This window comes from Chenopodium album, chromosome 7 (genome assembly GCF_948465745.1).
Source record: "Chenopodium album chromosome 7, dcCheAlbu1.1, whole genome shotgun sequence".
Taxonomy (NCBI): Eukaryota; Viridiplantae; Streptophyta; class Magnoliopsida; order Caryophyllales; family Amaranthaceae; genus Chenopodium; species Chenopodium album.
This window is the reverse complement of record NC_137840.1, coordinates 74,925,422-74,945,914: the sequence shown is the minus strand read 5'-3', so window position 1 is coordinate 74,945,914 and position 20,493 is coordinate 74,925,422. Positions and strand designations below refer to the sequence as shown.

The following is a 20,493-nucleotide window of genomic DNA, read 5'->3' as shown; positions in this document are numbered from 1 at the left end:
AGACAGGTATTTTTGTTTCTTAGATCTTAATCTATCTCTTGTGTTCAAAACTCGTATTTTTCTTAATTTTTATCCTACTTTTTTGCTTAACATGTTGGTAATAAAATTGAATTAATAACTTTCTTTTCCATTTTGGTATTTGATTGTTATATAAATAGTAATCGAATTCTAGAGTCGCCGATGGAACTAGTTTTTGAATACATAGGGAAGCCACTATCGCCTACTCCACCACCATCAATCGAACAACATCAAGAGGATGAAAAACAACCCTCTGAAGGGCCATCATTGGGAGCAATTTCGACACCACCCACCGATTCTTCTCCGAGGCCATCATTGGGAGCAAATTCGACGCTACCATTACCATCAAATGTCCCCTCTTCCTTGAAGAGGCATAGGTATGAGACTCGAGGGAAGACGTTGGATACTACAAGTGCTGCTAAGAATAATAAATATTCTGACTATTATTACTATACTATGTTCGGCCCGAATTGGGCCAAAGAGAGAGGTATGGTCAAGCCTACTGATGATGATGGTAGCACAAGTCACAATGGTAAAGCAAAGACAGGTATCATAATCGAAAGTGATGTTGTTATACATCATGAGAATAAAAAGAATGAGGATGCTTCGGTTCTGGTTGATAAACAAGTCATCAACATTAGCGATGATGATGACGATGACAACGACAATAGAGATGGACTCATTTGCATTAGCGATGACGATGACAACGAAAACTGAGATGAACTCATTCAAAATAGTTGGACTACCACAACATACATGAGAGTAGCAGAAGCAAGTTTGTAACTTTTTTTTTTTTCCTTTTTAATTTTTAAGTCACAGACTTATAGGTAATTTAATCAATATCATGTATGTTGGGATGTTTTTCTTTAGATTGATATGTTGTGGTAACTTCAACAATATTATTCCATCCTTTAAGATATACTTATATTATTACTCCATATTCTTTACACAATACTACTCGCGTGTAATTAAAATTATATTAAAAAAATTGTCTAAATGAAGAGACAATGATGCAATAATTGTCCAGATGGTGTGATATAAATTTCTTAAAATAAGAAATTTTGATTATATGCACAATAAATTAAGTTCTGAGAATCGAGACGGTTAATCATCATTAATTAGTGACAATAATTTTCCAGTATTAAAAGCAGTGGTCTGTATTTAAACATGTTATGAAAATTGATTTTAAATATAATTGTAAAGTGCGAGCATAATAACTATGAGAATCAAGAATATTTAAATCCTTTATGATTCTGATGGATAAAGAGTTGGTCAACAAGCGAAGCACTTGACTGTAAATTGTAATGTGATACTGTTAAAATGTATCAGAATAGATTATAAGAAGAAAAAAAAAATTATGTATATCTGAACCTATTATATATATGAACAATTCATAGCTTGTGTCTATACATATTTATATTGTGGAAAAAATCTATTACGCTTTATTTGTAATTGTTTATGCTTTTTAACAAAACCTCATCATATTTATACTACGTATATAGGTTATGGATGTAGAAATCTCTGCACATGCCCTTTAATTTACCGCATAAATCTAGAAGACTCACAAGTAAGCATTGAATCTAATATCAGCAACATCGTAACGCTTGGACATGACCATGCTAAAAATAGAATTTCAATTTTTTTTTTTTTGACAGTATAATCTATAATGTTTAACATTATTCTAGGTTTCAATACATTGTGAAACTATGAGCAATATTTAAATGATTTAAATTTTAATCGCTTAATCTCTTATAAAGCACTACGCTGTTACGTAACCACTACCTAACTAACCCAAGTTAGAAAGACAACATTCAATAGTTTTTTTTTTTTTTTTTTTTTTTTTTTTTTTTTTTTTTTTATTCAAATGAAGATGCATTACATCCAAAGAAAAGAAAACAACCAAAAAAAATAAAGTAAGCAAGCACACGAAAAAGAAAAATAAACTAGCAACTACCTACGGAGGGATTAATACATACAATAGTAACATAGTACGATGGAGTATTGGAGTGTATGGAGTATCATCATCAACACAACAAAACTGTCCCTAACCCCGACACTTGTTAAACTTTGCACTAATCAAAACTATTTATTACTAACTCCTAATTTTTATTTACATTTTTTATTCTTACATAAATTCCTTAAAACATTTGTTTCTTTCATTTCTCCAAATTCTCTCTCTTCAAAATCCCAATTAAAATGAGTTTAGTAGACATAATAACAAGAGTAGACGCCATTTGCAACAAGTACGACGTCGACAAACGCCGCGAATTCGATGTTTCCGGCGAAGATGCTTTCGCTCGTTTTTACTCCGAATTTCAGTCAAATATCGACACTGCCGTCGGAAAATCCGACGCCGCTTCTTCCGAGAAAAATAGGGCTTCTGCCGTCGCCCTTTTTGCCGAAGTTAGACGAATTAAGGCTCGTTTGCTTGAGGAACTTCCCAAATTACACAAATTAGCTTATAAAAAGGTTTGTTTTTCTCTCTCCTTTGACCTAATTTTGACTACCCATGAATTCCGCAATCATTTCCTTCTTCCTCTGTTATTTTATTATTATTTTTTTTCATGATTGATTTGTTTTGTTTGTATTATTGATTTGTTTTTGATATGGTTTAAAGATAATTAGTTGTACTAAGAAAGGGCCAAAAATTAAATTGAAGGAATTATACAAAGATACAAACTTTCGGGAAATTAAAACTTTTTTAGAAACTATGTATCGAATTACAGAAAAACTATGTAAATTGATCGATTATTGCAGTATGAGGTTTGGTTTGAGTTTTCTTCAAAAAAAAAAAAAAAAAAAAGTTTGGTTTGAGTTTACTGATATTTACCCCCCCCCAAAAAAAAAAAAACTCAGAGTTAAGACTTAAGTTGGTTCAGATTATTTTGTAAGTAGTGGGTAATTGTGATTTGTTAGTGACAACTTGTTTTAAACAATTTAAGGTTGTTGCATTACTTTTCACGATTGAATTATGAGTTTGTTTTTGTTTAGTGTTACTTTGAGTCAGGTACTTGTGTTGTGTGATTGTGTCAGACATTATTTGTGTCCAAGTGTCTAACTTGGCTATTTTGTGCAAGTATCAAGGCTTATAGAGCTGTAGTAGATCTTAGTATGGAGCTTGTGGAAAATAGAAAAGAAAAGGCAATGATAGAGAGTATTTTGGAACTGATGGAGCAGTGGGGCTGTTGCTATTTTTTTTACTTTAAGGTAGTATATTGTGTTAGTTTTTTTTTTTTTTTTTTTTTTTTTTTTTTTCATTAGTTTAGATGATGATTTATAGGTGAAAGGACTTTCGAGGGAGGAGCTTGAAGCTCGTAATGATTTAGTGTCTGCTCTGAAAGAGAGGATTGAGTCAATACCGGATGGCACTCAAGGTGTACCCAAGCAAACTGGTGGATGGACTGCTTCGACTTCAATGACAGCTATTAAAATAGACACTCATTCAGGTAGTCATCTAATCATGTATGTAGCTGAAGCTGTTTTGGTAAAGATTACTACGGGGGTTGTTTCCTTTATGATCAGGAATAATAACTTCCAGGGTGCCCCTATAATAGTTATATGGTTTTGTTTCTTTTTCAAGTTTGTAAGCTTTAACTTTAAAGATAGAAATGGTGTGATACGACACTTAAATTATAACAGTAGATATTTCCAGTGTTATGATTGTGCTGAAGCTTTCTTTTGCTAAATTGGTGTAGAGGCTTGGACTCGTGCTGGGTATTTTGAACAAAGTGAGGAGTCTTCTAAGTTTCAGCAGGAGTATGAAATGCGGAAAATGAAGCAGGCAAGTCTTGCCTTCTGCTGATCTTTATTAAAGATTCCATCGCATTCCCCCCATTCTTGATGATTCAAGTATCCGCTTCCAAACTTGTGCTCTTCTGTGTTAGATTCTATTATTTGTTTAGGGAGCCAATGATATTATTTGGAACTGATGTGATATGATGGGGTCCCATGGGGGGAACGAGATCAGTAAGAAATATGTTTGTGTGGGTTGAGGGAAGGGGTGGGGGGGGGGGGGGGGGAATTATGTTCTCCAAAGTACATGTGTTGTTAATCCAGGGTTGTAGACTGGCTGTCTAGATATGTTTCTGATATATAGCTCAAATATTGTAGATTATAGTTATAGTGCTGTGCTAATGGTATGATGAAATATTGAAATATTTATTGTGGATCACTATTTTTCAATACAGTATTACAGTTTGTAAATCTTACGTGGTTGTAGTTATGACTTTCCTGATGATTTGGCTAATGTATGTGTATCCACAGATTCTTTGTTTGATAACTTTTCTAGTTTTTACAGGATGAAGGTTTAGATTATATTGCTGAAGGACTGGACACTCTGAAAGATATGGCCCAAGCTATGAATGAGGTTTGCTGGCGATATAATTTTATTTTTGAACAATGCTGGTGTTATAATTCGTTGAGACCTTTGAAAAAAAAATCAGAAACTAGAAGTAAATTGAGTTATGTAATGTGCAGGAAATAGATAGACAAGAGCCACTTATGGATGAAATGGATAAGAAGGTAAATGTTTGATGCCTTCAGACTTCATTCTATCATGCAATTCTTGTGAATCAGAAAAGTTTCTTGTATTCTGATGTTCTTTATTAGGTTTACCACCGACTTAGTCTCTAGAAAAATAAGCAATTAACGTGATAGTTAGTATCCAGTTGATGCAGTAAATTTGATTATGCATGTAAGTAGTCAAAAGGTGAATTAAAACATCATACGTGCCTTGTGTAGTTAAGCTATGTGTTCTCTAATAATCTAATATCTTAGCCTGTTGCATCGCTTCTTGCTATAATTATGATTTCATTTTCAATTACTGTTGCAGTATATAGATGTTTGGACTTCTATGTTCTTTTGCTTTGCTCGTGTTTCTCAATGTTATACTTTGTATTAATTATGGTCCTGTTTTTGGCTTTATTCTAGACTGACAGAGCAACATCTGACCTCAAAAATACCAATGTGAGGCTCAAGGACACTCTGACCCAGGTATGTTGGCTGCCTATTGTGGACATATTTGGTGGGTTCAGTCGTTCTAGAAGTTAAACTATGTCTCGTGTCATCCTTAAATTTGATGAATAATAGTATACTTCTCTATAATTATGTATTTATTTATTTATCTGTTTATGACCATCATCAGCTGAGGTCCAGTCGCAATTTCTGCCTCGACATCATACTCTTGTGTATAATTTTGGGAATAGCAGCCTACTTGTATAAGTGAGTTCCCCTCTTATCTTGATTTATAACTTTTGTTGCTTATCATGCTGTCGGTTTCATAATTGTTCGAATCGCAATGTTCTTAAATATAGTCTGGTCAAGTTTTACTCCTGTACGAAACAGCCTTGGAAGGCTTAATGCATAGTGCACATAGGAGAAGAGTGAAGTAGTGGGTGGGGAAAGGGAAGAAATGGAGTGGAATAGTTTACCTGATCGGTAAGAAGAAAAAATTTCGATATGCAATTAGACCACTTTATTACTAGTGAATTTCACATTTTGCTGACAAAAGTTGTCCCTTGTTCTAATTTTGGATCCTTTGGAGTAATGATTCTGAGTCTGACTAACTTCTACATTTCTAATAATCTCTGTGATTTATTAGTGTGCTCACTTGTGATAATTTAAAAAACAAAAACAAACCCACTTAATTGAATATAAGTAACCACCTCTTCCTAAATCTTCTTTCAAGTGGTTGCTTTTGCTGTAAGTTGATAATTCTTTGTTGGTGAATAAGGAGGGAAAACGAATTTAGATGGCGGAATATGTTGTTCTAAAGGTGTTGGGTATTGATAAGTTAGGTGTTGGCCTTTGCTTTGGTGGGGCTTATGATTGTCTTCTCTTTCAAATTTTCAATAAATTCCGTTGAAGTAACATTGTCTTATTCCATGTCTTATCCCTTGTTTTTCTACGATGTTTTTGACAGTTTGACATATATATGCACCAATTTTATAGGGAGGGGGGATTTTTAAAAAGTGCTAATTTATGGGCTCTGATATCTTTATTTGAGGTATCCTTTTCTCTACGTCCGGGTTTGAGTTTTTTTGGAATGATTTTCCCTTTACATCAATTGGCCCCCATTATGCATCATTGGGGTCTAGGCAATGCTCGGTGGACAGGATTATGCCTTGGTGACATAGAAGTGAAATCTCTTCCTCTTGTCACACGTATATTTTGTTGCAAATTGCAATTGCTAAATTTCCTACCCCACATTATTGGAAGAATAAGAGAATATTTTAAGTACGCGTGTCTGATTGGAGGTGACGTTAATGATATTAAATTCGTAGTATGTTGTTTGTATAAAATGTTCATGCCAATGTTCATGATATTACTGTTCTTACCATAATATCTCCATTTCTTCCTCAATTTTCAATATCAAAAGAAAGATATGTGTTCAAACTTTTGGATGAAACTTGTTTTGTAAAATCAGAGGCAGAGTACCATGTTTATCCTTAGATTGAGACGTGCAAACTTTTAACGAACATATGCCTTGGCTGGACTGGTTGATGAGATTGGTAGTATCTACAGATATTGTATGTTCTTTATATTTAGCTGTAGCTGACGAATCTGACATCTGAATGCAGTGCGCTGAAGTGAGTTCGATGCTACCAGATGTTCATACTCGACTACTCATACCACCAGCTTTTCTATAATAGACAGTGCATGATGATGCCATGCACACAGTATATATCATCTCCTTTCTATGGTATAAAAATGCACACTTGTATATCCAGTTTACTGAAGGATGAAATACTGAGAATAAGTTAATAACTTCGTCTTAGCTTTAACTCATGTACATACTTCAGGAGTAGAGTATGGTTTACGTAAAAGTTCTTAGAATTAGGGTTTTTCTTAGTGATTTACGGGTTGTTGTTGTAAACTTGTTTAGAGGTTGCTTGTTTGAATTTGCTTGCTCTTATATGCTATGCTATGTTTTTGGTTTCAAATTAGTTTGAATCTTGGCATTTCAAATTGTTACTCGAGTTATATATAATCAATGAAGTTGTTCCACCCTATACCATGTCACATAGTCACCAATGTAATGTTGTTCAGTGTCGTACCTGTGAACGTAGACAAAGATGAAATGTTTAAACTTTCGTATTGATATTTCTCAGTTTCTTGCAGTAGAATAATAATAGAATTAATTGAAAGTGATAATCCGTTTTCTATATTTTTTGGACCTCTTTACAATTTACTCCGTATAATGGAGTAAAACATAAATTAATGTCAAAATTTTGTTCTCATCGTTATGAGAACCACATATCAAATTATCTTTTTCCCAACAAGAGTTTGCTCTATTTGACATAATTTGGTTAGTTGGTTGACTTGGTTCAAAGTTCAAACTTGAGGAGAGTAGACACTTTTTTTTTTTTTTCTTTCTAACCATTGTTTGACTTTTCCTCTGTCCTGAATTACAAAAACTCATTTATAAGAAATTACAAAAAATCTTTATCCAAAAAAAAAAAAAAAAAAACATTGACCGAGTTTAAGAAATTGTCAAATATGTGATTATGTCAAAACTTAAATTAAACTTTATTTGAATTATACTATCTGAATTTATTATGTGTCAAATAAGTCAAATTTATAAGGATGAGTTAGTTGAGTTTTGCCAATGGTTCTACCCAAATACTTTTTGTATCATAATCAAAATCTTGTTGTATCTCTCAAATTAACCTAATTTTTTTTAGCCTATTACTTAGTACTTAGGGCTTGATAAAAAATAAGAAACAAGAAAAAGGTGTTATTATTTTTAGGTTGTCAGTTTTTAAAATTATATATTAATAATTTGACTATTTTTTAATTCATTATATGACATTATCATATGATTTTGAAAGACAAAAAACCAAAAAACAGAAAACTACGACGCCAAACAAAGCTTTAGTTTTTTTCGGTAAATATTGTTAAAAAAAATTCATAATTTTGGAATTAATGCCATGAAACACCACTTTTTTCATCATCTCCAAACTCAAATAATGTTACTACAAACTATTCAAAAAAAAATGTAAAAAAAAATTAAATAAAAACCTCAAAATGATGTCACCTTCTCCAGCGCGAAGCCGTCAACAATAGAAAAACCGAGTCAACCCACCTCATTTCTTCGTCGTCTTATTTTGGTCTCCTTTTTTCCAATAGAAAATTCAACCAACTCAAAAAAAAAAAAAAATTAAAGTAAAATAATAAGAAAAAGTGCTTTATTATTAAACTATCAACAAATTAACAGCGATCACACTTTATTTATTTCATTATTTGATGAGCAACAAGCTCACTAAACACCCCTTTTTAAATCTCCCCAAAACCCTTTCGATTGTAGAGCAGAATTCAATGAAAAATGGAGAAAATTCATTATTTTCTGAATTTATGTTTTGTATTTTTTCTGGGTTTATTTGATTATTCATCTGCGGACCAAATTCCGTACAATTCTTTCACTATTTCCAGCTTTAATTACCCACAAACTAAGCTTAAACCTTATGAATGGCGTTATATTAGAGGTTAGTTCTTTTGATTTTTGGCTACCCTTTTTAAAGTTTTAATCTTTTCCATGCAATTTGGTTGTTTAATTATTGATTATGTGAATTTAGAGCCATTATAGTTGTCATTTCTTTATTGGGTGCTGTTTGTTCTGTAATATTTCATGTTTAATTATTGGTTAAGTTATTATTTCTGTTGAGTGTTGTGTATTTTGTAAAGTATTCTTTTTAGTATTGATTTGGGATTGTTAGGTAGAAATTTATAATTTTTAAGGGAACGATGATTTTATAATTTAAAGTGTTGGGATTGTAATTTAAATCAAAAACTTTATTGTTAATTGTTATCAGCTTTCTGTATTTAGAGATTTTTGCTGAGGTTATTATGGTTCTTGATTGTTTTTTATGCTTAAATGATTTCTCCGTTTGTTGAAGAAATTATTTTCTACAGTATTAGTAGAGTTCATTAATTTGTGGATTATATTGCAGAAGTAAGCATCTAATAGACTAATATTCAGTAATTGAATTGTAATCGTTCTTGCAGTTGATTTGCCGCCATGGTTCTCTTCAGTGTCTATAGGACTAGAGTCAGATGTCAACCTTGTAAGTACAATTAGTAAGTCTGCTCTGACGCAAGCTCGCATTCTCGTCTCTTAGGGGATACCCTTTGGAAATTTTGCTTCAGATTACTGTCATAAAGAATTGATCCTATTGTTTATTAAATTTGAAATTGTTAATGCCACTGCTATAGGTAGGTACATTACCTAGCATAAACTTCTAACTATGAGCAGTATGAGTGAGTAGGTATATGAGGCCATTTGTCTCATCATATGCTCATCATCAAGAGCTCAAAATGAGCAAACAATTAGCCTTTGGTATACCTATACCCAGGTGTAGGATAAATGTATTGGTTGGGTTATTATTTCGTGGAATTCAGTTGATCATTTTGGATTGTGCACTATATTTTACATTTCTTTGACTTAAATTTTGTACCAGGGTCGTGGAAGTGTGGAAAAAATTTCCAAAAGCACGCTGCCACTCATTTGCTTCAGATCTGGAAGTCCCCCTCTACCCGATTCCTCAAAAAAGGCTTTGAATCATTTAGGTGATAGTCTTTATTGTCTGCTTTTCTGATTTCTTATTTTATATTTCAGTCATAAATGAGCTATTTATGCTTTTTTTTTTTGAGCTAACATTTATCATTTTCCGCATCCTTTTGAGAAGTGTGATATTTTTGTGGTGCAGTTTTAGGATCACTTTCTAATGGATCAGTTGGACTCATTGAAAGTGTACAAAATGTCGAGCTTTGCTACCCTTTGGAGAAGAGGATAATTTTGAATTGGACTAATGAACAGGTCCCTAATATTTTTAGTGCTGATGTAAATTGGTAGCCGCCTTGTTCTGTGACACTGAAATATATACATCTTTGATGGTCTGACCTTCAAGTGATTTTTGCAGATAACCCCTGGTGTCTGGTATGTTGGCCTTTTCAATGGTGTTGGAGCTATGAGGACACAATCAAAGATGGTAAACTATACATCAGTTGTGCTCTAAACCTTGTTTAATTTATCCTACGCTATTGCTGGAGTTTTTTTTTTTTTTTTTCACTGCTTTCTTTTAGGTCTTCTTTTAACTGTTGGACATAACTGATTTTGGACTAATTGTAGATGTGATTCGTTCATTCTTGCATGCTGTATCTTTTTAGGTTAAAAAGTAAAATATCATGTTAAACTTATTGGGGTAACAATATGTATTAGTTTGCTATGTGTGTGGGTGGGGAGAGGGGGATGGATCCAGATCGTCTTTATTTCAGCTGATTTCAGTGGCAGATTGCAATCCTGCCAATTGAAAAAGGACTTTCCTTTGGGAGTAGGATATGAGCACATAGCAGAAGCTTAGCTTACATAGTTCTCCTTAACATTAATTAATACAGACTAGAATCACTGCTGAAATAGTGAAATTAGATTATGTTTAATAGCAATGAAGACTGGATTCCGGAAATGGAAAATGGACTATGGAGACCTGTGTATTTCAAAATCTCAAATTATGCGACAATTGCTCGAGAATGTTATCCCAATGACAGTGTCATAGTTTACTGTTTATGTCTTCTTAAGTGATATTGTGCTCATTGCAATTAATAACATATGAAACAAAAACTCCTGGAAATCTATAGGTAATTCTCTGGTTTGGGATGTGCTGTGCAGATTAGTAGAGGAAGTTCATATTCCTTTTCTGCCAATGTGAGTGTGGAAGGATGTATAGCATCAAACTTGTGGGGCCAGTTCTGCAACCAGAGTATCAAAGCACTTTCATGCTCTCAAGCATATCCTGATTATGCTATGCCAAATGTATCTGCTGCTGACTTAAATGATGGGACTACAAAAGATGTGGTTTCCTGTAGAGATCCTGTTGGAAATTCTTGCCTTGAGGATAATGAAACCAGAGTCTACTCCTTGGAAATAATTGGAATGGTAGAGAGCCTAACCATTTCAGCCACAGACGTCAAATTAAATAGAACATCATCATTCAACAATGCAGATAAAGCTGGGAAAGTTGCTATTATGTGTTATGCTCGCTATGGCACTATTGCTCTTGCAACCATGCATGATTTCTCTGGTGACATTAGTAAAGGCTCTTTAATTGTCCCATCACCAAAGGTAGGTCGCTGGTTCATCACTATTGCCCTTGTTAATCTGACTAATGGATTAGATGCGGTTCAAGAGAGTGGCATGAGAGTTTGCTATTCCCTATCATGGGAGTTGTCTGAATGTCCTTTGGGAAAAGCTGGATTCAACTGTACTTCAGATGTTTACACGCTTCAGGTTAGATTATGTTTGATCATTTCTGTGCAGTATGCTCTATTGGTTATAAGTGAATATTCTATCCTTTGGTAGTATATGCTTTCTTTTTGAGAGTGAGGTTAACAAATGTGCTAGTGTGTAAAAGCTATTTGTGTCAACAGTAGTCCAAGTTAGGAGACAACAGGCTGAGATGGGAAAAATTTCCCTCACAACTGTTGTAAACAGTCATATGACTCTTAACTGGTTGTATTCTTGCTATTCCCACTTCATAGCTGGTGTTTTAATCACATAGATGGAATTAATATTATTGTAATTCCATGTCCTCTTATAATGAAGTATGCTATTTTAATTTCAATAGCAGTGCTTTGCTTCAAAGGACACCTTTTTTTTTATTTTATTTTATTTTATTTTATTTTATATATAGTCATTATAGCTGCATATTCTCTTTATTTAGCTACTGTCTCATACTTGTTTCATACTGTGGCTCTGAGCTTTTTCTTGGCTACTTCTCCTGCTGACTTATATAAGCTAGCTCACATGAAAGAATAACTTATTGATGCATCAAATTTGGGTTTGCTGCAGACAGTTCTGAGAAAGAATCCATCGGTTCCCTTTGAATCTTATTATGTACCCCTGAATGGTATCGCGTCTTCTAATTCAGCCAACTTTCCTCTTGCACCCCTTCTCAGTAATTCAACACTGGGAAATATCACTTGGACATACTTTGTTCTTGACATTCCTCTTGGTGCAGCTGGATTAAATTTGCACTTCAGACTAACATCAGAAGAGAAAGCTGGTTATGAAATATATGTGAGATATGGGGGGCTTCCATCTGCTGATGTATGGGATTTTTACTACATAAACCATATAAACAGCAGCGATGGTTCTATGTTTTTCCTTCTATATAATTCTAGCAAAGAGTTGGTCGATTTCTATGTCTTATATGCTAGGGAAGGAACCTGGACTTTTGGCTTAAAGCGTCTAAATTCCATTAATAGTCCATCCTTAGAGAAGACTATGATTTCTGTTTCTCTTGAAAGATGTCCCAAGAAATGCTCTGCACCTCATGGAGCGTGTCAAAATTTTGTGGATGAAAGTGGCTTGACGGTATACAGGTGTAGTGTTTTAGCTGCCATTTATGTTGGCTCAGCCACTCAATCTCTCTACTTATATATGAAAGTTAATTTAGGCTCTCATTATGATGTTATTCATCATTGACTCTATTTATTGTATGTCATTCCTCAGCTACTGTGCTTGTGACCGGACCCATGGGGGCATTGATTGCAGTACAGAAATTATTTCTCGTCGAGGTATGTTTATTGATTATAACATGATTTACCTGCTGTCATTTTGGTGCAACTACTTGACATATACATTTTGTTTGCTTGTGTCTTATGAAACATGTAAGCTGAAGATTTTCTTCATGCTCGTAAATCATGATGTTAAATTAGAAGGGAATCTAGTCTCAATTTTTATGCATTGGCCTTCATATCAGCCACATATAGCATGCATAGAACATAGGGTAATTTTGTTGAGACAGTATCTACTACGTAATTCCTTTTGACATAATCGATCTAATTTGTTAACTAGCGACTGGATGCCTGATTTGATTTTTACTTCGTGTCGGAAAAGCTTTATTCTTGCTTGTAATTCTTCTGTGATGAAAGTAACTCACAATGATACTTTATACTATTCCTCAAAAATTTTAGCTCTCACAGGACCTCTCATCAAAGGAAAAATTTAATGTATGCAACTAAAAGTGATGCAGGGCACATGTGGCAGTCAATTTCACTTGTGGCATCTAATGTTGCTGCTGTTCTTCCTGCATATTGGGCTCTTCGAAATAAGGTAAAAACGAGTTTGATAAACATTTATTTACGTGAACCTGCAAACCTCTAAAGATACATAAACTGTTCCTTTCCAAAAGGTGGTTGCAGACCTTTCCGTTGTACTCTACATCCTATTTTCATTGTGTACAAGTGTCTTGCTAGATGTCGTCTGGGTCTCTGGGACTCTCTGGTCCTTATGCACTGGAAATTTTTTGGTGCAGGCTTATGCAGAGTGGGTTATTTATACGTCGAGTGGAATTTCAAGTGGACTTTATCATGCTTGTGATGTGGGTACCTGGTGTGCACTGACATTTCGTGTGTTACAGGTATTGTTTATTCTCTATTTAGTGTAGCTTGTATCAACTTCTCATGTTGACATGAAGCACATCTGGGACGGCTTTGCAATAACTTATTAACTTGTGATATTGGGGCACTCATTTGATCTTTGTGGATGATCACATGAGATAAATTCTTGGGCCTGATTAAACGGTCTTGTCAGTGCTGATAGAAATGATCTCTATGTAACTGATCCCATCCTTTCGGAATAAGTCTTTGGTTTTGTTGTCCTATTGGGGTCCCTCTTTCTATTATTAAGGTGTTTTCTTGCTTTATCAAGGGGAGGCTTTAAAGTCTCAATATACTACCTCCGTTACACATTATTTGCAACGATTTGACATAAAGTAGAGAGGGAAAATGTCTAATCGTTGCTAATAATATGTAACGGAGGTAGTATTATTCATTATACGGTCGCATTCTAAGAATTACCCTCTGTATAATTTGTCATTATGTACCAATCTTTTGCTATCTGGTCTAGTTGGTTTTAGCGTTAATGGTGTGTGATCCTGCAGTTATGCACATATTAGATGCATGTTTTTTAGTTTTATATTCCTAACTGTTTAAACTACTATTTCCTCATGCTATACGCAGTTCATGGATTTTTGGCTGTCTTTTATGGCGGTGGTGAACACATTTGTATATTTGGCTGATATCACTGAAACTTCGAGAAGGACTATCCACGCTGTTGTCTCAATCCTTACAGCTTTAATGGCCATAACTGGGGCGACCAGGTAACTGTACAGTTTGACGCAAAACTTTAACCTATTGAGTTTTTTCCCCCACTAACTGTGCTAAATTGATGATCCCTGCAGGTCTTCGAACTTGGTTCTGGTAATTGCCATTGGGGCCACTTGTTTGTTTATTGGTTGGCTCATTGAGCTATCCACTAAACTCAGATCAATTTCATTTCCTGCTGGATTTTGTTTGAGAGAATTTTACAGGTCAGAACTATACAACCATTGTTGAAAATTGATCAATTGTTGGACTGGGATATACATACAATGGTTGAACAGCATTTTTGCTGTGTCATGCAATGTAGTATTTGACAAGTACAATCTAATGCCTTTTTCTTTTCAGTTGGCACGGCATAAAAACATCACTTCAGAATTTTGTCAAGATGCTCTTGAAGCGTTTTCATTGGGGTTTTTTGCTGGCTGGTTTTGTTGCACTGACAATGGCTGCTGTAAGCTGGAGCCTGGAAAACTATCAGAATTATTGGATTTGGCATAGGTTATCTTTATGATGCTATCAATCTCCATATGAGTCACTAAGAAGGCTAATGTAATTTCAACCCTTTTTGAAGGCAACTGATCTGATTTTTTTTTTTTTTTTGGTTGCAGTTTATGGCATGTGAGCATATATACATCTTCTTTTCTCTTTCTTTGCTCAAAGGTTACACCTAGAGCAACCAATACTGAGAACCGGAGACCACAAATCGAAAACTACCAATTAACTCGACAGGAGTCAGGTTCCCGTGGAGCTGATTAGAGTATAGCTGTTAATTATGGTATTACTAGAAAGACTATCAGTGAGCTGAACAGATTGGGTGATATGCTCCATCTTTTCATGTAGATAGTAGATATGTGGCACATTAAAAGGAATAGAGGTCGCTACTGAGAAAAGATTTCTACATTATCTTACCTGTTTCTGAGATAGATCTTCAGTGTCAATGTGGATAGACTATATAGAGTGCACTTATACATAATGTGGGATTAAATACAATATCATTGATATAGTATATTGATCACACTGAAGGATGGAAACTCTATATTTATTCAAGGGAAAATCAAAGATTTTCTCTTTGTAATGGTAGTTGTCTTTCTCTAGTTGCTCATGTACATTTCTAGGTTGAAAAAAGAATGGTTTTATCCTTTGAATCTCATGTAACTAACACTTAAATGGTGTAATTATCAATACAGCTCGTTTATGAAATTCATCTTTTCTGTTTTATACACTGATGTACATATCTTTCATAAACAACCAAAAATATCAGCAGGGGCAAAAAATATGTGCTTCAAATTCTAAGAATAAAGTAGCTTGTCATATTGTTGCAAGTATGACTTCTCCTACTGAGTCACTTCTGCGCATGCTGGGAGAGAGAGAGCAGGCGTCTGAAGCTGATAGCTCTCTGAAGTCCTTGCGTATGCTCCAGAGTATCTCTGCGCATCTCAGCATAATTGGCCGATTCTTACGTTGTGGAGCTAGACATATTAAGGCCAGTTCAAGAATCTTTTCTAATGCAGTGATATTTGATGTGGTTGCTTCTAGTTTTGGATCAAGCGTTGATCTTGCATCTCCTTCTGTGAACTTCATTATGGCCTACACTCACACATTATCCATCAACAGAGTAAATTTACAGTCAAATTTTATAAAAAATGCAAATTTTTGCTCCTCTTTTAAAATTAAAGCAAGGGAAACCCAATGTGATATAACCCTACAAGCAAAGTTGAAAGTTTCTTAGGTAAGGACTAGTAGAGAGGGCTTAAAAACTGAACAATTGCATGACACTTTTGCAGTTTAGCTCATCCTACAATCTTCAAAACACGTAAATGAACTTATTTTGCCTTATTAAATGAAGTCTTAAAGTCATGAAATCCAAAATAAAACAAGCAGAGGAGATTAAGGCATACCCATCTTGATGTAATCCGCTCTTTCATCATGCGTTTATTTTCAATAGGACGCCTTCCGGTCATCAGTTCCACCAACAATACACCAAAGGAATATACATCGCTCTTCTCAGTGAGTTGGTAGGTCTGAAGGTATTCTGGGTCTAAGTACCCAGCAGTGCCTTTAACTTGAGTAGACACGTGAGTGCAACCGGAGTCTCTGTCTGCTGCTAGCCGGGCAAAGCCAAAGTCGGCCACCTTTGCTCTACAACGTTCTGTCAGAAGAATGTTTGAAGATTTGATATCCCTATGAATAATAGGATTATCTGCAACCAAATTTAAAGTTTTAATCAAGTAAACCAGATATTCATACTCAAGAGCTACAAATACTTGCTCGTATCATACTTCCTTTTTCCTCTTTTTAAGAATAAAACAGTAGGGATATTTGTACCTGTGTACATGTGAAGATAAGTAATAGCATGACCAACATCAATTGCAATGTCAAGTCTTGTAGCCATACTTAAAACCTCACCGCGCATACCTACATTAATAATTCAGTATTGCAATATACGCTATTGAGCTCTGAATTTTCTTATGCTGAACGAAAAGTGCTCAAGTGGAAAAAGAGGACTTACAGTCCAAGTGTTCTCTGAGAGTTCCGTTAGGAACATACTCAACAACAAGGATTCTCTCATTATTCTCCTCCAGATATCCATAACACCTCACCAAGTTCAAATGGTCCACCTGAGCTAGTGTTTGGATCTCAGTTTGGAATTCTGTTCCCAAATGTTTACCATGATCGTTCTGGGCAAACAGAAACATGTCAAGGAAAAAAAATGCAGACTCAAAGAACATGAGTTACAACGATATAGATTGAACGAAATGACATTCTGATCTTCCTGCATACCCTTTTGGCACGTTTCACAGCAACAAGGGTGCCATCATCCAGTGTTCCTCTATACACAGTCCCAAAACCTCCTTGACCAAGCCTAAGGGAAGGGGAGAAATTCCTTGTTGCCTTGTATATTTGTGACAAGGTAAACTTGCCATTTCCAAGGTCACTCTCCATACTTAGACTGAATGATCGAATTGAACCATGTTTCTTCTCACTGTCACTCGTACCAGATGAAACTGAAAATCAAGCAACTTCATAGATCAGAATCTGACACAATCACTGTCAAATACCAAAGCAAGCATTTTTATATTATGAGAATTGAGTTCTACCATACCAGTATATTAAGTGTTTAGAGTTCAGAACAGAAAAATTGAATTTTCTACATAATCTTCAACTATAATATCAAGAGATACATTGAATCAACTACTAATCTTCAATGTCACTGTAAATTTTCCTGTCTTCTCCATTGGTGTAAAAAAAAAAAAAAAAAAAGCTTAACTCATTAATCAAAAGATTGATTCCAAATTCGCTAAATTAATCAAGACCCTCTTACTGTAAGTAAACTAGTGAGTAGCAAAAAAAGAAAAGGTTCAGAATTACCTGAAGATGACTTTAACTGCTGGAAACTACACTGTTTTCGATAGTTAGAAGGATGTTCATCCTCTGGAGGCGTAAAACAATCAATAATAACTCCGGCAACGGCTTTGGCAGCATACTTAACAGGATTCCCTGATTTCTGACGACTCTTGGAACAGACAATGGCGGTGTCGGAAACAGAGGGCCGAGACAAAGCCTCAGGTCTTATTGCCTTTTCAGAGCTCCTCTCCTTACTACTTCCAATTTTCTTCATACCTGAGAATTATTGTTGAATACCAAAGAAAGAAAAAGGGAGAGAAGAAATTGGGTTGGGGTAGATAATGGCGGGTCTTAGACAAGTACACATTGCTTCTTGTGAGGATTGAGTGAGACAGAAAAACAGAGAAAGGAAGACTTGGATATTTCAACGGTTTGGGTCCAGTGACTCACTTAAGCTAGCATTTTTAAATTAATGAGACATTAACATTACAGTAAAGGATATACACCTATATTCATGCACAACAAATGTATGGTCTAGAAAATTTTATTGTCAATTCTTAAATTTCAGAATCATAATATGATCCAAAGCTAAGAGTTTTTGTTTTTATTATATACGAAGTATATATTTTGGTGCCTAGCTCAGAAGACTGGTATAATGCCACTCCGTATAAATTATAAGCCAAGGGAAACCATAATTTCCTATGTTTTCGATATACTAGATCGAATCAGCTGTATATACAAAGTATATATAAGTCTCACCCTAAAATCACTTAGGTGTAAGTAGCTAAGATGGCATATATCTTATCGTGTTAAGAATAAGACCACGTATATTTTACCGCTTTATCTTATCTTGTATCTTTCTATTTATTTGGATAAAAGCGGCCTTATAGCCAATATCATGAGGATAAGAACATTCAAAATTAAGATCTCATTGTAAAATAACCTAGTACTTTTCATTTGCCACATTAAGTGAGTATTTCTTAGGCAAAAATAATGAGTAATTGATGATATAAAATAATTTCAATGTCTCTATTGCAATTTGCATCCCTACTGTAACACTTCTACCCTACTAATATTTCTGAAATAATTTTCTCACTTTTTTTTTTGGCAACACTACTAACCCTACTACTATTCCTGAAATATTCTCAGGATGTCCAACAGACTTTTTAAGATACAACAGATTTTTGAAAAGTGCTGTAATATATTTTTGAATTTTCTTTTTAATAATAATAGAGAGTAATGATTTGATCTGATTACTAGACTAAAAAGATGACTAAAGAAAAAACATAAATGGACCACCAAGAAAGGGATTGTACTGAAACAATAATATAAACTCTTTAAAAGAAAAAACAAGTTTTCTTGCCTGTATACAGTAATTATTTTTAAAGTAATGTTTTAGCATCTCTATCAATATTCCGTACACGTTAAGTATATCATATAATGCACTTCAGATCCTTCTCAAAACTTCAAATTGTGCAGATAATTCATTGGCAAGCTGCTCATTTGTCAGATCCAACCCCCACCACCAACCCCTCATATTAATTAAGTACTCCATATAACAAGAACGCGCTAAAAGAGTATACTTAAGCAAGGTTAGCATAGCAAAGATCTGCTACAGTTCCATTTTATAATGGTTTTGTACTGTTCCGTACATAGTTTGGTGGCATGTTCATTCACAGACAGTAGTTTATGAATCAGAAATAGTGGTCATTAATTAAATGTGCAACATTATGCTACATAATACATGTATTATTCTCATCCCAAAAAAGGAAATATGTCGTGTAGAATTATTTATATGACTATACGAAGGATTAACTTCGAGTATGTATTCAATATCGAAATCAGTTTTCATAATTTATACTCTTAACTATCAGTAACTGGTCACGAACTCATACTAACAAAGTAACAATCATGCTCATTATAACAATCAAGAATAAACTGTAAAAAAAATTTAGAAGAACAATAACTTATGTTTTACTAATACTATCACCTGTTTATTTTACTAATTATAGTAGCATCAACGACAAGTAAAAATACAGTAAAGAAAAGGGAGAGATATATACCATCAAGTTAGTTACCAGTTAAAAATCAGTGTTGGTTATGCAGGGTGACTCACAATCTACTCAAAAGATAGAAAAAGTTTACATTTGTTAATTCATGGATCTTTCCATGGGTAATGATCTGAGTTGAGATAATTAGTTTGATGTGATTACCCAGCAAACCTTGGCATTTAGTTCTGAGGTCCACATCATGTACACATTTATGATTCATGTCCTCTTTCTCATTAAATCATGTATAGAGGCAATCATATACCGCAATAATAAGAAAAAGGCCAAAATAATATGAATAGGTCAATAGGATAGTATCAGGAAGCGGCTCCATCGACAAAAAGAAGAGTAGCCCCCTCCAAAGGTAGTAAGAAATCTATTATGACAGAACATAGATCTCAGAAATGATGGTTTTTTAGAGTCCGGCTAAATGGCTAACTGATCATCACTTAGTGCTTCATAATAAAACTATGAAAACATTTTTCTTTCTTCCACGATCCAGCTTCAAGGGCCTTCAAGTAATATTACACCTGATTCTAAGAATATTTTTTTATCAATTTGATAGTTGCATGCTAGATTGGGTGGTTAACATGTTAATTCATATTGGGTTTTGCATTTCGTAAATGTTGTCATGTGAGGGAGGGATTTCAGAGAAGGCAGGCCTAAGTTTTTGCCAATATACTGGACCTGCCTAATTCCTTAACAGGCTTACTATATACAAAGTATTTGTATTTTTTAGCTTGTATTTGTATAATAGCAGATAGAAATTCACAATTTTTCCACAAGTGCACAGCTGTTTAAAACCATACTCTTTTTCCTAAATGTGGTGATGAGACATAGAAAAACTAGGATGCTAGCCAATGTAAGAAGTCAAGCAACACTATGTAGAATTTATATTGTCATGGACTAGTGATTCAGTCAGTAA

The 20,493-nt window shown here is 34.4% G+C and overlaps 3 protein-coding genes across 4 annotated transcripts; 2 read left to right on the top strand and 1 right to left on the bottom strand.

The window, feature by feature from the left end:
- Nucleotides 1-2,051: 2,051 nt before the first annotated feature.
- LOC145638570 (syntaxin-71-like) lies at nucleotides 2,052-6,941 on the top strand. Its single transcript, XM_081689555.1, has 8 exons — nucleotides 2,052-2,487; nucleotides 3,299-3,464; nucleotides 3,714-3,799; nucleotides 4,316-4,384; nucleotides 4,495-4,539; nucleotides 4,948-5,010; nucleotides 5,162-5,238; nucleotides 6,597-6,941. The coding sequence occupies exons 1-8, from the start codon at nucleotides 2,215-2,217 to the stop codon at nucleotides 6,607-6,609; spliced, it is 792 nt and encodes a 263-aa protein (XP_081545681.1). The 5' UTR covers nucleotides 2,052-2,214; the 3' UTR covers nucleotides 6,610-6,941.
- Nucleotides 6,942-8,223: 1,282 nt separating this feature from the next.
- Nucleotides 8,224-15,375, top strand: LOC145639592 (uncharacterized). 2 transcript variants are annotated; one of them, XM_081690873.1, is made up of 14 exons: nucleotides 8,224-8,501; nucleotides 9,022-9,080; nucleotides 9,474-9,582; nucleotides 9,723-9,832; nucleotides 9,936-10,004; nucleotides 10,682-11,299; nucleotides 11,861-12,393; nucleotides 12,524-12,588; nucleotides 13,047-13,126; nucleotides 13,329-13,433; nucleotides 14,035-14,174; nucleotides 14,256-14,384; nucleotides 14,521-14,673; nucleotides 14,784-15,375. In XM_081690873.1, exons 1-14 carry the CDS (start codon nucleotides 8,342-8,344, stop codon nucleotides 14,929-14,931), a joined length of 2,478 nt encoding a protein of 825 aa, XP_081546999.1. In that variant the 5' UTR covers nucleotides 8,224-8,341; the 3' UTR covers nucleotides 14,932-15,375. The 2 variants fall into 2 exon arrangements, with proteins under 2 accessions (XP_081546999.1, XP_081547000.1); XM_081690874.1 differs by having other exon boundaries at nucleotides 8,462-8,501; nucleotides 9,022-9,093.
- On the bottom strand, nucleotides 15,184-18,020 carry LOC145639593 (calmodulin-binding receptor-like cytoplasmic kinase 2). The gene is made up of 6 exons (XM_081690875.1): nucleotides 17,545-18,020; nucleotides 16,957-17,180; nucleotides 16,685-16,853; nucleotides 16,501-16,590; nucleotides 16,074-16,375; nucleotides 15,184-15,762 (listed from the first exon to the last, which is right to left on the bottom strand). The coding sequence occupies exons 1-6, from the start codon at nucleotides 17,792-17,794 to the stop codon at nucleotides 15,484-15,486; spliced, it is 1,314 nt and encodes a 437-aa protein (XP_081547001.1). The 5' UTR covers nucleotides 17,795-18,020; the 3' UTR covers nucleotides 15,184-15,483.
- Between the last annotated feature and the right edge of the window lie 2,473 nt (nucleotides 18,021-20,493).